The sequence below is a fragment of the Serinus canaria genome, chromosome Z, assembly GCF_022539315.1.
Source record: "Serinus canaria isolate serCan28SL12 chromosome Z, serCan2020, whole genome shotgun sequence".
Taxonomy (NCBI): Eukaryota; Metazoa; Chordata; class Aves; order Passeriformes; family Fringillidae; genus Serinus; species Serinus canaria.
This window is the reverse complement of record NC_066343.1, coordinates 65,884,796-65,903,749: the sequence shown is the minus strand read 5'-3', so window position 1 is coordinate 65,903,749 and position 18,954 is coordinate 65,884,796. Positions and strand designations below refer to the sequence as shown.

Here is an 18,954-nt window from a genome sequence, read left to right as displayed (position 1 = left end):
AAAATCTTCTGATGAATTGTTTAGCCAACTTACTTTCTCATTCCATTTCCTCATTTACTTTCACTCCATTATCAACACACTCATCAGCCCAAAATATAGCAGCAGGCACCCTAAGCTGATATAGCAAAAACTCTGAAAATATTTTTTGTTTTTTCAAAACATGGGGTCAATAGATTTCCCATTTGAAAAACAGTAACACATTTATTCTGAATTAACAGACAGTCAATTCCGACCTCTCAGATCTATATCCAGGATTAACTATAGGTTTCTCTTATGTCACAGATTCCTACATTTCCTCAGGAAGAAGAAATGCTTCAGAACATGACATAAGGTCAGTGCTGCAATGTCAGGAATGTAGCTGAAAGGAGAACAGCATGTGGGGGCTACCACTCACATGTACATTTTTAATTATTCTGGAGACATATATCACGTTGTATTTAAATAAATCTACATCAATAGATTCCCCAGGGCTCCATCCATCAGCTGTTACCCCTGCACTACCCCAGCAGGCTATGGGACCATCTCACAAAGCTGACCTGAGAACTGATGAACACAGCAGAATGAACCTCTCCCCCTTCAGCTGAGTTATTTCCCAGACAGACCGTTTCCTTGGTCCACAACCGTTTCCCATATTTCCCCTCTAGTCACTGCTGTACATGCATTTTACAGAACAAAGGGAAAAGTCACTGACCAGGTGGACAAAGGATGTGGGAAACTGTTGAGCTTTAGTGATCTGAAGCCATGGACATTATTATTGCCTTGGGCAGCACTCTCCAGCTGAGGGATGCTGCCAGGGCAAGCACTGACTTTACAATCCAACACAACAATCACATCTTAAGTTTCACTACATGAACACAGAGCAGGCCAGCACAAGTCTAGTACCTTACTAAGTCCAGTAATTTGGTAAGACATTACTGATTTCTGGACAGGCAGCAACTTAGCTCCCTTGTGCAGAACAAAGTAACTCCAGTAACTGTTCAACACTGTGCAATTATCAACTGCAAATCAACCTACAGAAGGCAGGAGGCCCCTGGCACTCCCGTGCCTGGACACAGGAGGTTTCCCCAAGGCTCTGTGGGAGGGTTGGGAGAAATATGTCTGCAAAGTACAGCAGTTCCTACACTAGCCCACCTTCCCAGACAAGTGCTGCCTCTCCACAACAGAAAACCCCCCCTTGCAGATATGGATGCAAACCTAAAGGCAAAGCTTTGGCTCCCCACCACCAACACTGCAACTCTGCAGAGAAATATTTCAAGTCCCAGGTCTGCACAGGGATAATAAACTGAGCACTACTGCACAAACTGTACAAGGGGCAATCCCTAACAGAGGAGATTGCCCATGAGGTGGGTGGAAGGCCACAAAATGGCAGCTGCTTTAAGTGGTTCACAATCTCTAGGGTCTGCATTCTCCCAGCTGCTTCCTAAAACCTTGGAGCTAAAGGCAGAAAGACAGGAGAGGGTGGCTTATCCCATGGGAGAAATAATCTAATTTCATGAGAAAAACAGAGTAAAAAAAGAAGTACATAAGAAATGAAGAAATATTTGCTCACCATAAAAGACCCACAGCTCCTAAACCAAGGGAAGTTAAAGCAACTGTGAGCCAGTCAACCCATAGAAGTAACTATTTCTAACTTTTTTTCTAACATAAAGCACAACAAGGAATTAGTTTTGCATTTGAGCTTGAAAGTCAAAACAAATCTTCTTAGTCCAAAACAAATCCATCTGATGACTTTGAAGACTGTTTCACAAAAGGACATGCATATTTTTAGCATATTTAAATGACAGCTCCAATACTAGCATGGATTTGATTAGGGAAAACAATGTATACCTAGGTTAATGCTTATCTATTTTTTATTAGCATTCAGCCAGCTGGTATCTAGCAAGTGTGTAAACACATTATTGAGGGAGAGAAGACAACTCTTTGACCCATGGAATTCAGTGCTCTCAGAGAAGCAATCAGCCAGTAACCTATCTTCAGGTTTAATGCTTAATTTGCAGTAATTTATTTTTTTTAAAAACATATCCAGTTTCCACAGAGGGAAAATATGCTGGTCCATAAATATACATGTGAACAGGTACTGTTCTGTAGCTGCACTGACTTTGCATAAACATACATATTTAGAGATCCATTATAAATATTTGATATCTCAGTAAAGGCGAGAGGCACCAAACCGAAATGAAAGCCACCCTATGTCAAGTGGATGATATGAACATCACATCCCCTGTATTTTGCAGGTGTAACTTTGGCATTTATGTTTGGAAATGGGATTTGTTTATCATTAGCACTATTACCAGCTACCTTGAGAGCAGCTGGAAGTACAGAAGACACCTCTTAAAAGCCAGTTCTTGCTACATGTGAGAAACATGCAGAAATCCTCACCTTGCCTTGCCCTTTCATCAGGACAATGTTGGAAATGATGGACGGCTGGGTCAGTCTCCATGGAGATTCCACCTGGGCAGCACTGAAGGAACGGGTGGATTTCTTCACTATATGGTAGTCCTAACATCAACAAACAAGGATAATTGCTCTGATTGCTTGGCAAAGATATTGCAGATGTCACACCGGGAAAATTGCATGTGTTGGAGAAGAGGGATGCAGTACATTAGAGATATATTCAGAGAAATGTCCAAGGGATGAAACCCCAGCTCACTACAATCAAAGTGAATCTTGCCACAGTAATTTTCCCACAGTTCACACAGTAGAATCATTTTGAAATGAATCAGTCATAATTTAAATTAAAAGGATTAAAGATAACTTCATGATATAATCAAGTCCTTATTTGCTAAAAAAAAAAAGAGAGAAAGGAAAGGAGAAGGAAAATGCCTACATTTTAAAATAATTAAAATAAAGAGCATTAGGGATTTTTAAAAAAAAAAAAAAATTAAGTCCTCAGGTCTCTAGAACTGAAACTCCTAAGGTGAACAGCTTTAGGACCTTGTGTCCACAAGCAAGCAGTACTCTCCTTCACAACACTCAAGCTCTCCACAGGTGGCCAACACATCCTTGTTTGGTGTCTAGGCCTGGTTTCAGTCCCATGACGTACCTATGAGATCCTGTTTCATGACCATTGCCCACTTCTATGAGCTTCAGGCAGATGCACCATGAGGTGCTCACAGCCAGCTCTGCCTTCCTGCTCACCTGTCTGGCTCCTGCTGACTCCAGCTGCTGGGGCAGAGAGTGCTTTCTTCCACCCCGGGAATATTTCACTGCTATTTCGTAATTCGATTCACCATTTTCCACTGTCAGCTCATCGTCTTCTCCTACAGACTCCAAGCGGGATCCAGCACCTAAGAAAAACCACGGAAACACATCCTGCAACATCTGAGAGCTGCTTTAGCCTCTCTCACCAGCAGGCAATAACCGCCTCCTGCAAATCCCAAATTAAAATGCTTTAAAACAATACCACGCAGTTCCGAGCCAGGCAATTGGAAACCAGTTTTGATCACACTCAACCAAGAACTTTTCCTGCTTTTTTCTGCAATCTTTCATTGATACTGAACTCGTGGTATTAAGGAAAAGCAGAAGATAATTGAGTCGGTAGCTCAGGGACAGGAAAGAAATTCATCTGTTCACACCCAATGGCACTTGCCAGTGCACTAAGCTCTCAGGCTTCATGTATTTAAAATTAAAAGACCTGACACTGCAGCAGTATTCATTTCTGGAGGTGTCATGTCACTTTGAGGGAATTTTTTCTGGAATGGAAAAAGCAAAAATGTGCCAAAAAAATGCTATTTTCTTTCCCTTTGGCAACAATTCTAGGTTTCTTCTGTAGATTTGTCTTAAAGAGAAGAGTGCTGAGTTCATGTAAGAAACAGAATTATTTGTCTTGAAGGACATCCTGTAATTAGCTACAGAGTATCCTACTCCTCACAACAGGGCTCCTCCAGTTCTCATTTTCTCCAAGGTCCCTGCAGAATCCCCAGTCACAGCAGTTCCCACACATTTATCCTTGTCATTTCCACACCACACAGGGAAGGGACATTAACCCCTATTTTACAGATGAAAACCAAAGACACATGCCGAATTTGTACAAGCTGGATTTCATGATGAGGATTTCAGATTACTTTAAACCAGCCTTACGTTGGAGCTGCCACAGAGAGCAACAGCTCTGACTTCCTTTCATCCTCACTGCCTGTACCCCAGGAACAGGGAGTCAAGGTCTGAGGTAGATGCACTGAAATTTGCCCAGGAGAGCCCCAAACACATTTTCTGCCACCTCCTTCCTGCCTGGAGGCTGTGTGAGCATCGCTGCCAGTGCCAGGGAAGGACAGAGCACAGAGCTGGGGCAGGTCCTTTTTTTCACTCACCGTGAAAGCAATTCTGCTGACACATCCATAGGCAGAATTTGTACCCACTGCCCAGAGAGCAATTTAAACCTGCTCCCTGCTTTGGGATCTGAAATTGCAATCTCTGCTTTTCAACTCTCCTTCCCCTGGCACACAGGCAGCTGCTGCTGCACACAGACAGGATAGCAATCTTGGCAGGACCAGTATCCTGGCATTCTTTCATTCCCTGGCACCTACAACTAACCCTTTCCCATCAGTTCTCTCTCTGATCGGGAGAGAGAAATTGTGTTTTTTGCCCATCTCCAAAATGCACCTTCCTTTCTCATGCTGCAGTCCAAGCTGGGGGATGCTCCAGGCACATCCACAGTCCAAGGGCATCAGGGTCTGGATCCCCAGGGACCACCAACTCACAGCCTCGGGGACTACAGGCAGAGAAGCCCTCTGGAGTATCCTAAAAGTACCTTAGTAATTGGAAATTAGGGTGAACACAGGAGGGAGGGAGCCTCAGGAAGCATTAGGGCTGAAAACATTATCAAGTTCTGCACACAGGTTACTGTTAAGACTTGAGGACAAAGCAACAGAAAATGTGTGGATTAGTCACTGTAATTGGCATTTTGATGAGAGCACGACGAAATACACAGACAATGCAAGCAGTAAAAAAAACAAAAAGGAGAAAGAAAGAAACAAACAAGACACTTCTAAAATTTGCATAATATTTCTGTTCCTACAATCACTCAGCTCAGGAGGCTGAATGGAACTATCCTACCAATGGGATCTTCCTTCCAAAATAAACTAATATGATTTCAAAGAAATCCTATCTCACTTTTAGAGAGTTAAAATAATAACAGTACAATTAAAAAATCTATAATTGCTATCCTCTATCAGTCCAGCTTTACCTTGAGACCGACTTCTGTATTTCAGTATGCCACTTGCCAGAGTTGAACTCTGATTGTTTCCTTTGGACACTTCTGCACAAGCTGGATCTTGAGACTTCTCAGTTTCCATCACCTAAAAGAAATTTAAATACAAAAAAGTTCTTGTAAACCTGAGTTGTTGATGACATTTTTCCCATTGTCATTATGGGACAGAAAATTCCATTGCATGTCATCTTTTTTCGAAAACATGTCATTGTATAAAGTATTTTCTGTAAGTAATTTTTTGTAATGCCTTCAGACATTATGTTCATGCCTCCTTTGCAAGATACCACACTAATGCCTCCAGAATGCATCCAGCACTCTGTGGCACCTCACTCAGTTGCTTTTGCAAGTATTTGAACAAAATTTTAGCTTTTATTTCCATTTGTGCTGTTCTGCAGGCTTCCAGAGACAGCACATCTTTACAGAGAAAACTACTTTTAAAAAGCATTATTTTACTGTTAGTGTCTGCTGAGCACCAATGCAAAGCTTGATGATAAAAAACTTATTTAACAGAAAGTTATTACAGCTAAGCACTTTGAAAGCCTGGAAATGAGCAATTAAAGTTTACAGGTGGAATCACAACCCCACAACACTGAGTAAGAGCACCAGCACAGGAGAAGTCTCTTTACCGACTGTGTTTGCCTGGACACCAAGTAACAAGGTAAGCAGCACGGCCACATGTCCTCTGCCTCTTGCTCTCCTGTGCTCAGGGACAAGCAGAGCTGCCCATGGGCAGGCTCTGCCCAGCCCCTGCATTTTGGAAGGTGCTGGTGAACGGCTGGAAGTCAGTTTTAAAAAAACCCCACCCAAGCAGCCAAATGCTTTCCTGTAAAAATAATTTCTGCTTCTGCTATTCAATCTTAAAAACGTCAGTCTTTCCCACAACCTGCCTCCCATCCCCCAGCCCCTCTAATACCCATGCCAACAAAGCCAAAGTTTATCTTTTGTGCAAAGTCTAGACTTCGTGATTTTAGTTTGAACAGTAGAAACCTCAGGAAAACATAAAACTAGCAGAAACAGGAAGCTGGAATGGGAACTGCTTTTTATTCCTTCCCCTTCAACACTAATAGCTACACTTAATTTACACACTGTTTGTACATCCTAGCTAGTAGTTGCTGATCTTTCAAGGCACTGCAGCAACTACTTTCGAGTCCACTTCCAGCATCAAATGCTTTGCAGCTCACAGCTCCATGTAAACTTAGAACCATTCAATTAAGTCATCAGTCTGAAAAAAACCCAGCACTCGTGATTTGGCCACCCTGAAAAGGGCCTGATTCCAGAAGATATGTAAGACATCAGATTGAAAACCCCACCTAAGAAACCCAAACCATCAGCAATTAGGCCACAGCCAAAGTATCCCAAGCTCTCCTTCCAAGAGACTTGTGGGATACCCAGAAGAGAGCAGAAGCACATGGAAATGAGACAGGACCTCATGGATCTCACAAAGATACATTGAAATTTGCCATACAAGTGGGAACACTCTTTATGAAGTGAGGGCGCCTCCCCTGTAGAAGGGCAGAAATTATTTGCACAGACACACAGGGTGTCTTACAGGTGTACAAATCATTTGCTGCACAGGGCCAGTGCTTACTCTGTGGTGGGAAAATATGTGAAGCACAGAGATGAAGAAAAACAAGACTAATGTCTTCCTGAAGCATCCAGTTTTGCTGGCGTGCTTTGGGCATCCAACAGATGGGGATGGGTCCAATCTGACTTTTCTGGAGCTGAGCACAACACAGATCAAGTCTGCAGCTGTAAGATGTTTGGTTTTCGCAGTCTGCATAGATATGAGGCAGCTGTACCTGGTAAGACCACACAGCTCCCAGCCCAAAGCTGGACCACTTCCTCCAGCTCAGAGGAAGGGAGAAAAAATTACTTATAGTATTATACAAAGAGATGCTGAAATCATCTCTGCCAGGGCCAATTTCCACCCTGAGCTCAGGCTCAACGGTGACTTGTTCAGTACATTTTAGGCCTCTACTACATGGAGCTTGAGTTTGGTTTGTTGCTGATATGTTGGGGTTTTTGCTGATTTTTATTTTGACTGTGCCGCAGCAGAAAAGTACCAGTGCATTCCACAACCACATACATTTTCATCTAGTGGAGTGGGAAGAAAAACAGGACACAATTTACACTTGTATTAAAACTGTGCACCCCAAGTTACCTTCCCCTAATGGCAATCCTGGAGCCTGTGAGCCTACAGACAGCACACCCCCAAACCCCATGTATGATCCACAGAGGTCACATGTGTGCAAACACCAGTGCTAGGGAAAGCCTCAAGACATTCTCTACAGCTTCCTGAAATTATAGTTTATCCAACTGGGCTTTGGACAAGAATTAGGATGCAAAAACATATAAATTATCTGTGTCATCAAAAACATTTAAATTATCTCTGTTTGGTTTTTTTTTTTTATTTTAGCAGAAGTATTTTTCTGACAGTAATTATAAACACATAGGAGAAGACACTAACATTTGCAATTAGGTAGATATTCTTTAAGTTGTTGAGGTTGCCTTATAAACCACCAGGAGTTTTATCCTGTTCAGAAAACACTCAGAAATCTGATCTACAAAGCTTGCAAGAACTCCCCAAAGGCATAAGTCTGTAATCTTTGGCTCTCTCATAACCTAGACAAGAATAAAAACCCAGCTCCACCTTATCCTTCTGGCCATGAACATATCGCTTTACTGTCTTGAGGTGGCTGCCCAGATTTATCCATGCCATTTTAATTTTCCTCACTTTCAAGGAAATGAAGCTTATTATTTCAGTCCTGTAGGTCTCTTATTAAACTAAACCAATAAATCCCTCCCAGTGCTGTCCCAGTCTTAAGGACAAGGGGAGCTTTAACATGCATAGTAGTTTGAAGGGAGATCTAAAAATAGAGCCCATTTTGCCAGTTCATTAAGTAGCTCTGGGATCAAGTGACGGTGACATCTCAATTGATTTCGAAGGAAACGGCACTATCAGGGACAGGCGGTCCTGGCACTGCACCAGAACGAACAACTGCCCTCAGAGTCCTCGCCTCGGCAAAACTCCAGCGTGACCGGGCTCCTAATTAGGCGAGATGAGGAGCAGGATTATGACAGTCTGGACTGTTTAACCGCAAACAGCTTGGCAATCCCTTGCCGATCTACAAAAACAAGACAGCACACAGAGGTTGATACAATTTAATAAGCAAACTGCTTTTCTGCTGCCCTTGCAGAGCTCCTCAGCTGCTGCCTTTCCCCATCAGCGAGCCCACCCAATTCCCCAGGGTACAGCCTGGCTGGCTCTGCTGAGGAGTGCTAGCAGCATGCAGACCAGTTTATCCAGGTGGCTTGGGAATGAAGCAGTGAGAACCAGGCTGAGAAATCTGCAGCATGACAAATTCTGTCCTACCTGCACTGGCAAAGCAGGTCCACCAGCAAGACTACTGCCCTTCTTCAGAACAGCCACATGAAAGAGGAATGGCTGTGCAACAGCACAAGCTCAATGGAAAAATTCCACATCTTCTCTGGTCCCATTCACACTCCCTCCTGGTCTTCGGCCATGACAAATTTCCCTCAAGCAGCACTACCCCAAACATTTAACCATTAATTGCCCCAACACCACTGTCTGTGGGGCAGCCATCAGGAGGAACTCAAGGCCTCCACAAGGAGCCAGCACAGACTCTTCAGAGTAATGCCCCAAACACCCAATGCAAACCTTCACCTGTTCCCTGCACAAAGTCTTTCTTCCTAGTCCCTTGAGACAAGCTGATGCCTTAAAGCCTTTAACCTTTAAAAAAAATTTCAAGATTTTTTTTTCCCCCATGATCTGGTATAATTCTAGCTGTTTCAGTTATTTGTGCAATTACTTATTGCTTTATGGGGCACAGCATGCTTTAAGCCTTAAATGTATCCGCTAGGCAGGGAACTCCACATGGCCGTTTTGCCTTGCACAGAAAGTAAAATACCTTCACTTTTAAATTAGCTCTTTTTCATTTTAATTGAATCCATCTCACAGATAAATTACAAACTGCAGCACTATAATTTATGAGAATTAACACTGCAAGTGATGCAGAGGACATGGATTTTCTAATCTTGGACAGCACTGAGTTTTCCATGCCTCACTGCTCTGTTTTAGGGCATGTACAAATCTACACAGATCCTAGAAGGAGGCTTATGAGCAGGGACACACTGCATCAGGGGCTGCTGCACTCAGGGACATTTTTCCAAAACACAGTACATCCCAAAGCTCAGGGAGATTCCTAAACTGAACCACAGAGCTCACAAGAAGTCCAAATTAAATCCAGATATAGCAATTTTTGGTGTAAGTTGGAGGACTCCCCTCTTCCAAAGATCACTTGCATTGCTGCTCCTCTCTTTCATGACACAAAAGCAGAGAGCCACTTGGAGCCAGGGATGGAGGAAAAGAGAAGGACCACCTTCTCTTTTCCTCCAGGAAAAAAAAAACACCTTCAGGTCAGCACTAATTCAGGGTCTTAAACTGGCACCTCTATAGAAACCAGTGCCCCGGTTGCTCCCTGGGGCAAAGCTGACAAGGCAGACAGTAGTTCTGCACATTTACCAGGGAGGCCTCGAGAGGGCTCAAATTTGGCATGTGTTTGGCTGCACTGGTGAAACAAAGTCTCCAACACCTTCCCCAGAAGCTCACGTGGGAAATACACATGCTGGTAACATGAGAAGCAGCCCATACTTCCTCCTGCCAAGCCAAAGGGAATGGGAACCTTACAGACCTCCTTTACTTAATTTTAAAGAAAGTGTTGGAAAACTCTTGGTTCATGTGCAGCAAGAGATCAGGAAATCTGATAAACAGTCAAGAACCGGAGCTGCCCAGCTTTCTGAATAGGTGGAAATGCCAAATAAACAAAACAAAAGCTTTTAAAGTGCTGTCTAGTCTGCCACTTTACTGAATGCCTGCACTCAAAAGCGACCCTAAGCCTTCAGTACAATGCAGTAGTTGCTCGACAGGGAATTACTATTCACTTCAGTAGGCACAAACCCCCAGCAGTTATTTCTGTGTCTCTTCTCAAAATCTACAGAGTAGATATACAAGAGTAGAGTACATACAGAGTCATACACAAACCCACAAAAGAAACAAAACCTGGCATTCACCAGCACAAGGACAGCAGCAATACCTGTCTATGCCCACTCTGTAAACAGACTGGAAATGCACTGTGGCAGAACTGAGCTACTCTCATCTTCGGTAATGTTACATTTTTTACAAGACTCTCCAAAACCTTCTTGAGTGTGTTTGACACCAGGAGCCACCATGTGTTGACCGCTGTTCAGAGGATGCTGGCAGGTTCTTGATGAAGCAGGGTCCCAGCTGCACTGGCTCCAATGACTCACTGGTCAGAGATGCAGCTAAGCAAAGCACACTCCATTTTCAGATATCCAAAGAGTCACTAATATTATTCATACTGTTTCAAAGTGAACAAATTTCTAAAAAATATCCTTTTAAATATGAAGAAAAGCAGGAAATGGCTAACGCAGCTACGTTTTCCAAGAAACACATATCGCAGACAACACATGCCTTGGAAACAGTAAGATGCTCCCAGCAAAACAGTTCCCAATCCCTTTTGGACAAGATTACTCTTCTTCTGCAGTATATTATGATTTTCCACTAGAAACAGCTTTTGAGCTAAAGGAAATCAAATGCACACAAACAGATCCCTGCTGTTCCCTTTTTTATGCTTTGTCCTTCCCCCCCCCACAACATAAAAAAAGCAGGACACATGCTTTCCATGCAGTTTAGTCACTGCCCACCAGATGTCTCTATGTGCTGCAGAGAGATCCCAGAAGACCAGTCTTAGTAAACAGCAGAGACCTAGGGGATTCCATGAGTGTATGAAAAACATGGAACTCAAGCAGTGTGAAAGCTGGTTCAGCTACTCCATTATTTTGTTTAATACATGCTCAGTTCATGGCTTACCACAAATCTGGAGCCTTTGCATCATAACAAACAATAAACTGCTAATCTTTTTTTCTTTCTTTTTCTTTTTTTTCTTTTTTTTTTTTTTTATTACTATCTTTTAATTCCCAGTGAAGGACAAAATATGCAATAATCACTCCTCAAAACAAATAGCTCTCCTGAGAATGAAACAAGACCTTCTTAATACCGACGTCAACCAACAGCTGCAGAGAGTGTTCCCATGACACCACTGGTGGGAGCTTTGGATTTCAGCTCCAAACTGGCATTTTATACCAGCCTAAGTATACAAGAGGATACGGAATATGTAAGAATTGTCTTTCATACCCAGATGAAGTGTCTTTCATACCTGCATCTTTGATGATCTGAAACCTCCTAAATTATGGACACTGCACAGCACATTTCAAAATTATTTTTACCTGATTTCAACCAAGATTGGACAGTGCACACGGTCAAAAATTTGCAGATGTGGTTCTGAGACATTCACACTAACTCAAAAATTCTCAAGTGTGTATCATCCTTCTGCTAATGTATGTGAACTGCATGGCTGTGACAGCATTTCTCTTGTTCCAGTGCCATGAGGGTGTTATTTTTAGCTTGTTAAAGGCAGTTCATCTCCTTCAAAACCGGGCAGTTATCCAAACAGCCAAACGAGAGACAGGCTGTACTGTATCTGATGCTTTATGGGAAAAGCCCTCATTCACAAAAACAAAGACCATGCAGAACCTGTACCATAGATAAACTTGTGTTTCTATTATTTTGCTGACTTGGCTTTCAAATATATCACATAGGAAAAGCAAAATTTGTAACTCTGAGCATTGTCCATATTGTTATTTATGGTCAAGTAAGAAAGATTATGTTCCACCAGCCCAAGCAACAGGAGGTATTCATGATTTGTAGACAGCATCACATCTACCCTTCAAGTACTGGACCCTGGGTGTGTTTTCTCTGGTCTTTGCCTTTAAGATGGAAGCAGTAGGAAAAGGCCCAGAAGGGCTGGGAGCCAGGCACAGGGAATGACAGGAGTGCTCTGAGGAGCTCCCTCCTGACATGAAGAACGCACTCATGTTAATTTCTCCTTGACAGGTGAATTTTACAATGTGTGAAAAACAGTAATCCAGTGATGTTGCACCCCTGGAGGCCTTTCAGCACTCTTTCTCCTCCCCCAGCTCGAGTGACGTGTGCCAACACCTTCCCCCAAGCCCTGACCAGAGTCACACCACCGCAACCAGCACATCGCTGAGCAACCCCCCACCACAACAAGTCCAACTGCAATTGCTCATTTTAATGTAATAGGGTTTCTAGGAGCCCTAACACTGCGTGAACAAGATTTGGTCTCCAAGCATTTTGTCATTTTCTCTTGCCCAAATTCCTAATTATATTTACTCTGAAAACTTGCTTCTGGAGTCACTGTAGGACCCAGTGTGTCTCATCAGCCACAGCATGAGGGAAGGGCACTCCATGGGCAAAGACCCATCAATATGCTGGGCATATACTGTACCTCAGAAAGGTACAGTACAGCCAGACTTTCAACAAATTCAGCATTTAAAGCTGAGCAGCAGCTATGAGCCATGCCAAGGTACAGCTGGACCTCGCCCTTGCCTGCCCCTTCCAAGAGAGATGGGGCACAGGGCAGGATCTGCAAACACTGCCAGTCATCACCACAAAGAGGAAAAGAGTTGTTGAACCCTTCCCAGTACATAAAAAAACCCCACACCAGGCTCTTCAATTTCTTCCCCTTCTCCCCACCCCTAAGTAAAGCCTTTCATTGCTAAGCAAATTTCTGCCAGGAAAATATTTTTCTTGCTTTTCTCCTAGCCATGCAGGGTTGTTTGAGGAGTGAGCTGTGTTCCTGCAGCCTGTGTTGAGACTGCAATGCCCTAATGGGAACAAACACTCCAGTACTCCAAGTAACGAGGGCCCCTCTCCACGCCCTACACACATTTAATTGTTGAGTTATGCTTCCTGTTCCTTCTCAATGCTAATGCTTTCTCTGAAATTCTCTCTCAGTGTTTCCATAAGAACTTCTGACCCCAAGACTGTTTTTAAAGTTATGGCATTGTTATCCTGTTCTTCATTATGCTTGCATGGCTACAGGTAATTATGTGTGGATTCCCTAGTAAGACAGAAAGGCTCATGGCAGAAAAAAACTAGTCAGTCCTACAGCACAGAGAAAAAAAATATGAACTGAGAGGGAGAGGAGTTAAATAAATGCAATTCTTCACATTCACCAAACAGGTTTATTTATCCCCTTTCAGCTACATGTCTTGCATGAAAACCACAAGTGGGCTTTGGCAGGGATCAGGTAACCCGGATCACACAGGGAACCTTTAACAGCAGCCATCCTGTTTCTCTTGCTGGTAGGAGGGTGAAGACCTTGCAGGGTCATGGACCTCTCTGTGTGCAATGCACCCGGCCCTGACGTGAAGGCACACATCCTACACTTCAGGTCATCTCAAAATTATTAAATATGAGTAGAAAGGCCCTGACACCTCACAGCAGAGAGTCACGCAGCTGGGGGTGCTGCCAGAGGCAGCGGCCCCAAGGATTGCCTGCATGGGGAGCCTGGGCATAGGGAGGCAAATTCCCTTCCCAGCACCCCCTCAAAAGGAAGTGATGAGGGTGCCCTTTTCTTTTTTTACAGCTCTCTTCTGCACGGAACAGACTCAGGGTCCTGCCTCCAGCATCAGCAATGGCAGATTTTAAAATCTGGGGAGAACACAAGATTTAAGTACAGAGGAGCAGTTCCCAACCTTCTATCCCTGCCTCCAGCAACTACAGATCCAAACCTTTTGAGGCAGACACCCTCTTGCTGTGTTTTACTAACTTCTAGAAATTTCAAGCCATTAATATAAAGCTGGTCACTGAAGCTGAATATTTAAAATTACTCAGACCATCAGATATTGAACCACACAAAGTCAAGTAACTTCTGAAGGAATTAAGAATGGCACATGCTTCTGTCTAGGGACCAAAAATCCCCCAGATTCATTGGACACTTTGTAAATTCTTGGTAGATGAGCCTTCTCTTCAGAGTTCACTTCCCAGGTTGCTCCACCAGCCAGCAATGCAATGACAGGTTCCATTTCAAGCAACAGAAACACTAGTAAAAGTGAATCAGAAATAAAAATAAATCATCCAAGGCAAATACTATCATATTATCCTATTTTGGACATAAATAATGACATTTTAGAACAGCAGTGTCAACTGCACATGGCAAAATATGGATTGGGGTGGAGGAGTTAAAAATCCCCAAAATGTCTCACGACCATTTAGGATAACACAACTCCCTGGCCAGTGCTTTGTGTCTGAAGTTAAGCAACATTTTGGACAAACTACTTCAGAAAGAAATGCACTTTAAGGACATTAATGTAATCCTTTTTCTGCCTGGCAGCACAAGTCTTAATGAAATTAAAACTTTAAGGCATGTTTCATGTTAAACAGGGCTTTACATAAGAAGACTGTAAAAGCAGAACTCCCTTTAAATCATATTACATGATTTTTATTAATGAAACTTAACAAGTGGACTTTCAAGTAAGACTTAAAATGATACTTCTCTTAAATTACAGTTTTCAAGTGTCACTAAACTCTTCTGCTGTGTTCTGCAGAAGCTGACTATCTCAGACTCTATTTTCCTAACCAAAAACACTGGTGCAGAACTTAAAAGACTTGAAAACAACTGCTCATTGGGAAAATTTTTAATGACCACAATCTAGAAAAGATAATTTTCATTTTATTTTTTTTTCACTGAATTTTAAAATAAGCCAGGTTGGAAGGGACCTTGTGGGGGGTGTCCCATTTCAAAACAGTGGCAACTTACATCACTTTCCTTAAGAGCCTGGTTCAGCTGAGTTCCTACGAGCTACAAGGATGAGTATTGGAATACAAACCTTCATTCCAAGTGATTGTTTTTTCTGTGTGGTTCAGCCTTTAGGCAATCAGGTGCTAAAGCATAAGTTGATCAGGCCTTAATTATGGCTCTGAACACTCAGCAGTGAATTAGATTCAGAGAGAAGTTAATGACACAATACCTCTGGCAAACCTAGAAGCTCCTGCAAATTTTTTAGTATCTTCTAGACTTGTTTAAGAATTCAATAGACATTGTTCTGGGTCAGAAAAGGGACAGTAAGGCCTCAGCTGACAATAAAACATGCTGAATTACTCATTATGACATAACCACCCAGCACCTGACAGTATTCCTTTAAGTTCCTCCAAAGCCCCGCAGAGTAAAAAAGAAAATTCATTAACTTATTGTCAGAGGGGAGAAAGGTAACTCCTGGACAGGGCTGAGTTGAGAGTCAGCTTCAAATCTAAGACGTCTGACGCTTAGACTGAACTCACAGTCTCACTTACCTGGTGCAGACCTTGAGTGCCACCCATCCTGAAAGTCTAATACAATTACATTTGTGCTGATTAAAAATAGTCCAGCTTAGTTCCTGCTTTAATCCTCAGCCACACCGTCATCCCTTATCTACAGCACAGATATAATGGAATATGTGTGAGAAAAAGAAAAGACACACGAATATCATCAAAAGCATGAGAGCAGCACAGAGCAGTGATTTCCAGAGCAATTTTGCAATAATAAGTTGGACTATACATTTATAAAATTTAAAAATAAAATCTTGTGATGCTTTGATTTCTTACTGGCCTTGAAATCAGCTTCTAAGCTTTGCTATGAAAAATCCCCCCCCACTGTTGCCAGGTGGAAAAAAGCCACATGAATTTTATCTTTTCCATACATTTACCTTCCTCTGTGGTATGCAGTATTTGCACAGCCCAGCCCAGCTCAGGCTGCCCAGACCTGAGTGGGATGGATGAGGATGAAGGTAAAGCTGAGAGGTTTATACAGTACAGACTGCCCACCCCAGGCTGCAGAGAGCCCTGTCTGCACTCTGAGGCTGACACAGCAATTGCAAGGGGTACACAAACACATTCTGTGCTTTGGATCAGAAAAGCAATGATTTCATCTGCAGATCAAGCAAAAACAGAAGAGGTCCTCAAAGTCACCAATAACATTACATTTCTTTAAATTACATCCTTTCAACAAAAGAAATTACTAGAAGCAGAAAAGACAATGGAAAAAAACCCTGCTGCTACTCTTCTATAGTGTTTATTGTACCCATATTTCTGTGATTTCCCCTCAACCTTCCAGTGATGTATTCTGAAAGCAAAAAGCTATTGCCATCAGGGGTGAGAGTGCCCAACAAGCAGGCAAATCCAGCTGGCTCTGAGTTAGAGGCCACCACCACTGCCAGCTGCAGTGGCACTGTGATGGACATCAGGGCAGGCTCTCAACTCAAGTCCAAGCAGAAGGGCTCTGGGAGGCTCATGCAGCTGTGTCCTCATGGTCATGAGCACCTCAACCATCTTGAGCTTCCCTGAGCACTGGAAACACTTGATGAAAAACCATCACTGGCAACCAGGCAGAGCTTTGCTGGATAAACATGAGCAAAGCAAGTGACAGACAACACCCAGAGTGTGCTGAAAGAGTCAGTAGAATGCCAGGGAGCTTAATCCTGAAGCCACATATAATTAAATTTTGTCGAAATTGATTTTTATATTTAAGTGCTGCTGAGCCATAGTTTTATTAGAAATTACCAGAATGGAAAGAATGGTATGTAGAAGAATTCAAAGTATTTTGATCGAGATGCCCACTCATGTTTGCACATAAACACTACACCAACATCAGCATGCTAAGAGTCCCACATTTATTTGTTTTTCCCTCCATCCCCCAAAAAAGGCACCCTGGCACATAGAAGAGAAGACAGTGAAGAAGTAATAAACTTTGTCAGGGTATTAAGATGTGCGAGAGTGTTATAAACATTGACTCAAAGTAAGTCAGAGATGACAGGCATGTAGGAAGTAAACACCAGCATCACGAGACTCCTCCTGGGGAACAGCCTTTTTGCTCAGGTGTAAGTGTAAAAATATAAATCAAAACAAATCATCAAACCAGTATCATATCTGAGCCATCCAAAGATTTAACTGATTTATATATTTTAACAGAAGAGAGTGGGAGGTGAAGACAAGAAGGGAAAATAAGAAATAGATAAAACCTTTAAGTGAATCCACCTGCCTTCCCCTGCCGGAAAACCAGTCCACAAGCTCTTTAGATTAGAAACATAATTTTATTTTTTGTCTGCACCATACAAAAAAGGCCCAGAAGACCTATGAAGTTTCACAGAGCTACTGCATTACAAATAAATAACAATAACCTACTTAATCTCTTCTTAATGCAGCCCTGAAGGGAATGCAAGTGAGATTATCAACCAGCAGCGTTTATTCAGAACTTCAACTATGGTTCACTGCCAGAAATTCCTATCCCTCCTCCAAAGTGTCTGTTGGCTCTGACAGAGCAAATACAAACTTCAAGAGTTGGATCATCAATTGTTAAAAAAGTTTTGTTACAAAAGGAGGGGAAAGAAGAGCATGTAACTGCGTAAGCATGGCAAGAGACTTTGCATCAGATCCAACAAAAGCAGTGGAAGTGGGTGGAAAACAATCGAAGAGAAAAACAAAACCATGATTGCAACATAGGCTGGAGGCCTCAAGAGCTCCTGTTCCCTGTGCTGCTGCCTTGCTGCAGCTCAGAGATGGCAGGGGCTGTGGTAAATGCCATTCCCTTTCCAGCTTCTCCCCACATCCCATGTAGAGAAGGTCTGAGTGGGATGGGATTGCCTGGTCCCAAGGACATGCTCCATGTCAGGCTGTAGAAGAATGTGACAGATGCAAACAGGCTTTGAGAGAGAGAGTAAAAATGTCACACCAAAACCACACTTACAGCAACCAGTTTTTCAGGAGACACATTCACTCCTTTCACATCTTCTTCTGGCTCTTCGTTTTCCTTATTGTCAGTGCAAGAGACAGAGTCTTGGACTGAGCAAGTGCTAAGCAAATCTGGCAAACTGGTAGATGGATACTTCAGAAGATCCCCTTCAGAAGATACCTACCCAGAGACAACACAATATATTACATCACGTGCAGAAAAACACCCGTGCCAGAGTAAAACTGCCCCATCTCACCTGCCCAGTGTGAGCTCCCTGGTAATCCTCCCTGTGTTACACACTTCCACATGCTCAAACTTTTAATAGTCTGGTTATAAAAAGCAGGCTTGGTTTTAAAGTGTATATATAATAAACATACCCAAATACACATTTAGAACATTTAGATTTCATAAAGAAGAATTTAAAATAAATGCTTCTTTGGCAGCCTGCTCTTCCCCACTTTGGATTTAGTAAATGTCACTGAGAGTGAACTGAAAGTTGACAGACCTCATTACTCATTCCATTGCAACCCAAATCACACCCTGTGCTCCTGTTCCCTCCCTGTGGATGTTCCCTTTACATGTTTATCTACCTAGAGACATAAGAATAATACGCTGCTTAGGACAATACAATGAAAACTGACCCACCAATCCTCCACCAATTCACTCCCAATGCTCAAGCATCTGCTTCCAGTCTTTGCCATGTTTTCTGGCAGGCAAAGATGTGCCTCAGCCAAAAGAGGTGGCCAGACAGACTCGCTGCTTTCAGAACAAATTCTGTGTTACTGATCACCAGACCAAAAGGCAAAGCTGCATTCCTATACTAACAAATAATGCATGCCCAGAGGGAGCTACTAGGAAACACTTCACCTATCTACACCTTTTCTGGGGCTGCTAGAAATACAGGACAGGCTGTATTCCCTACTGCTTGCCTTTCCAAATCCCCCTTCCAGGGACATGAAAACTGTTCAAGTGCACAGAGTGCATGACAAGCAGACTTACAGCCTGATCAGGAAATTGAAGTTTTATGCCCTAAGTTTATGCATGATGATTACTTTGGGGAGGTCACCCTACGAATAA

At 42.7% G+C, this 18,954-nt stretch overlaps 1 protein-coding gene across 7 annotated transcripts in view; it reads right to left on the bottom strand.

Annotated features, from left to right (window-relative positions):
- The window catches only part of PDZD2 (PDZ domain containing 2), a 185,541-nt gene that overhangs the window by 31,136 nt on the left and 135,451 nt on the right, over positions 1-18,954 (bottom strand). For 6 of the 7 annotated variants that reach the window (XM_050986634.1, XM_050986633.1, XM_009097951.4 and 3 more), the window contains 4 exons: positions 17,893-18,057; positions 5,183-5,294; positions 3,139-3,287; positions 2,380-2,499 (listed from right to left, as the gene is read on the bottom strand). In XM_050986634.1, coding sequence (XP_050842591.1) covers positions 2,380-2,499; positions 3,139-3,287; positions 5,183-5,294; positions 17,893-18,057 — 546 coding nt within the window. The remainder of the gene's footprint in view (positions 1-2,379; positions 2,500-3,138; positions 3,288-5,182; positions 5,295-17,892; positions 18,058-18,954) is intronic. The other variant, XM_050986635.1, reaches the window with a different exon arrangement.